Genomic DNA, 3,533 nt, shown 5'->3' with positions numbered 1-3,533 from the left:
ATGGCTCATGACAGTAATTTTCCCTTTTTTATTTTATTTTAATATATAACTGCATATTTGACAGGGAAAGTGTGCATGAAAACAAGGTTGGTTTAAACTTTTTATCTCTATGTGCACCATATTTGTTGGGTTCTCTTCCTTATCCCATTTCTTATATGCATTGTTGCTATGAAAATGCATGCTGAAGCCTAACAAAGAGATGCCCTTTCAATCCTTGCTAAATCCCTTCTTTAACTAGCCTATTTAACTTATATTGTGAACCCATAAACATCTCTTGACTTGTTAGTTTTGGTTGGACAACTAGGATTGAACAAGGCTGAGCTTGATCATGGGAGTAAATCTCATGTTAGTGCACTTGGATGTGTGGATCCCTGCTTTTTGATATTTTGATCTTAAATTATGTAGTGGCTTGAGGGAATGAATTGGTTACAGTAATAATTCTTTGTGGAAAACAAATGAAATGCAAATGTGGTAGCTGTGAGACTTCAATACAATACCTACAGTAGACTTGATTTTTATTCTTAGTTGACTTGACCCTTGTTTTCATCGCCATCGCCATCACCATGATCAACTTTCTTGCTCTTGAGCATGGCGTTGGCTTGTCTCCACTTATGGTATTTACCAAACAAGACCTCCATTTCTTCGAGGGTTCTGCCCTGTGTTTCCGGAAGCATTGTATAGAAGAAGACCCAAGCCAACACTCCAATTCCCGCGTAAAGAAAGAAGGCCCCGCCAATCGTGATGGCCTTGTACAAGGAAAGAAAAGTCATGGAGATGATGCCACTTATCACCCTGTTAACGGCCACTCCCAAACTGACTCCTTGCGCTCGCAGCTTTAGCGGGAAGATCTCAGAGCTGTAGACCCATGTGATGGGCCCCAGTCCGATAGAGAAAAATGCAACGTTGAATAGCACCATGGTGATGCACAATGCGACGGCCCACGGGATTGTGCTGTCGTGATGATCGACGATCGTAAGCGCCGCACCGAGACACGCAAGGGAAAGTATCATTCCACCCATGCTGGTCAAAAGCAATGGGCGTCGTCCAACCCGATCAAGGAGAAATGTGGCGATGAAGATGAAAATGGTCTTGATGAATCCAACGGCCACGGTTGCCAGTAGCGTGTGCTCGTAAGAGGTGATCCCGGCCTTCGCAAAGATCCTTGGGCTGTACAAAACGACAGAGTCTATGCCCGTGACTTGTTGAAAGAAATGGATACCAAGGGCTGCGATTAAAATGTGAAGAACGGCCGGTGTGGGATGAAGGATCAGTTGTCTCCATACACCTTCGCCGTGGCTTTGTTTCGCGACCGAAACAACGTCGTCGTTTAAGTGCATGGGGATGCCTGCAGCTTCTTTGATGTCGTCTAGCCTGAGTTGAGCCTCTTCTTTGGAAGTTGAGGTTTTGTCGAGAACTCGCTTGGCATCCCCGAGTCGTCCCTGCATGACGAGCCAACGAGGTGACTCGGGCATGGCTAAAACGCCGACGGCGAGAACCACCGCTGGAAGTGCACCGACGCCGAGCATGTACCTCCAGCCCAAGTTGGTTGGGAGCTTGGAGAAGGCATAATTGGATACGTACCCCAATAATATGCCAAGATTGACAAACACCTAGACATATATATATATATATATATATATATTTTTTTCAAATAAACAAATTAATCAATTAGTAAAAATTCCACATCTACTGTCCGAAAATAAATATACATACACAATTAATCACAACTCTTTTTTCTTAATTAATTTTGTTTTTGGATTTGATTAATCTAAAACAAAATATACATAATCCTTTGTACTCAAGTGGTTAAAGTAGTTGCAGCTGAGGTCTTGTGTTCATATCGCCCTCGTCAATATTACTTGTATAAAATGAGTGGAAAAAAATTGAAGCAAAATATAAAGCATGAGGTACTTGTGGAATCTAATTACCAAAAAAGAAAAATAATATAAAGTAAAGAGACAAATAATGAAACAAAACAAACCTCTGGGAAAGATGTGAGGAAGCCACGAGACAACGTCGGAGAGATCTCGACGGTGTAGACTGGGGCGATCATGAGACCGTAGCCGACGCCGATTCCAGCGACGAATCGGCCAAACATGAGGAAGGCGTAACCGGGAGCGAGACCCATGAGGAGAGCTCCGACAAAGAAGATGACTCCAGAGAGGACAACGGTGTACCGGCGGCCGATCCAATCAGAGGTTCGGCCGGCCAAGGCGGAGCCAATGAGGGAGTAGATATTTAGAGTGCCCGCAAGGACTGCGATTTCGGTGTCGCTTAATTTGAGGTCATTTTGGATGAAGATATTCGCCCCACTCATTACACCAATATCTGTGTACACAAAATTAATATAATTAAACCACACTCCAGTACAATTCATGCACTTTTCCCTCAAGGATTGTGATTAAAAATAATAAAAATAATAAAACAAGCGCCAACTTCATGCTGACTATTTTCGGGGGCTAACAACAATTAGGAAAGAAAAAATAAATTTTATTTGGCTCATGAATTTTGAAGAACTGAGGGTGCAAAGGATAATTACCATAACCCAATAAGATTGAAGTCGTGCAAGCCAAAATGGCGCAGGCTATAGCGAACTTGTTTGTCTTGGGTTTCTGTGGGGGATCGAAGTCTGCAATACCATGGTCGTTCTGGAGTTGGCCGGAGACAGCATTGTCTTCTACTCTTTGGTCGGCCATTTTGATAGTTGGATGGAGAGAGAGAGAGAGAGAGAGAGGAGTGATCACTTATCAATAAGCGATGAGGGAGAGAGAGAGAGAGAGGAAGAGAATATATAAGCTGACTCTTAACCTATAGAAGTTGTATGGTTTCTATCCGTTTGCTGGAGCTGTTGTTGTTTTGGGCTGGTGCCTGAGTTGGTTTTGTTTTTGGAAACAAATTCTGGTTTCTATTAGCGGCGCCAATCAAATGGGATTGACTTCTTGACATCTGAACAACAGAGAAGCATGAAGACACAAATGGATTAAAGGTCATGACAGGTTTCTTTTAGTGAGAAAAACAATAATGACCCAAAAATGGAAGAAAATAACAAAAAGGGCCAACTGTTCCTTCGTTAGACATGGATATATTAATTCTTGATCCCACAAAAAAAAAAAATTTCACTTGGATATATTAACGGATCTCATTTTGGGAACACATGGGGTTGGTTGGTCCTCATGGACCGATCCATTCAGCTTGATCTGTGGCCTTCAGGATAAGTTGCAGCATAACTAACTGCCTTGCTAATCCAGACTGTTCCATGAAAGACTAATCACAATGAAATTAATTGTCTCCATACACCGTCTGGATTAGAGCTAATCCAGAGTGTTCTATGAACGAACTAGATCACAATGAAATTAATTGTCATTTTATCAGAGATAAAATTTTAGATTGTTCAATCATTACAAGATATGTATCATCTTCGTGGCAAGTAGTAGGCATCTTGACTAACGCCTTAGGAACAAGGGAAGAACCACGTGGGCTAGCTAAAGTTATTAGCTTAAAAATCTAAAAATCTTTTTTTATTGGTACTTACA

General features: G+C 41.8%; 1 protein-coding gene across 1 annotated transcript; it reads right to left on the bottom strand.

Moving 5' to 3' along the window:
- Window positions 1-521: 521 nt before the first annotated feature.
- LOC103335537 (putative polyol transporter 1) lies at window positions 522-2,723 on the bottom strand. The gene is made up of 3 exons (XM_008238552.2): window positions 2,540-2,723; window positions 1,982-2,328; window positions 522-1,610 (listed from the first exon to the last, which is right to left on the bottom strand). Exons 1-3 carry the CDS (start codon window positions 2,694-2,696, stop codon window positions 522-524), a joined length of 1,593 nt encoding a protein of 530 aa, XP_008236774.2. The 5' UTR covers window positions 2,697-2,723.
- Between the last annotated feature and the right edge of the window lie 810 nt (window positions 2,724-3,533).

The sequence above is a fragment of the Prunus mume genome, linkage group LG6, assembly GCF_029339155.1.
Source record: "Prunus mume cultivar Tortuosa linkage group LG6, ASM2933915v1, whole genome shotgun sequence".
In the NCBI taxonomy this organism is placed as follows: domain Eukaryota; kingdom Viridiplantae; phylum Streptophyta; class Magnoliopsida; order Rosales; family Rosaceae; genus Prunus; species Prunus mume.
This window is presented reverse-complemented; position numbering and strand designations above follow the sequence as displayed.

Excerpts from the sequence above, each read along its gene's own strand:
- LOC103335537 (XM_008238552.2), bottom strand. The coding sequence starts at position 2,696 with ATGGCCGACCAAAGAGTAGAAGACAATGCTGTCTCCGGCCAACTCCAG. Across the intron at positions 2,329-2,539 it reads TTCAATCTTATTGGGTTATG|ATATTGGTGTAATGAGTGGG; the intron begins GTAATTATCCTT and ends TTGTGTACACAG. Across the intron at positions 1,611-1,981 it reads TCCTCACATCTTTCCCAGAG|GTGTTTGTCAATCTTGGCAT; the intron begins GTTTGTTTTGTT and ends ATATATGTCTAG.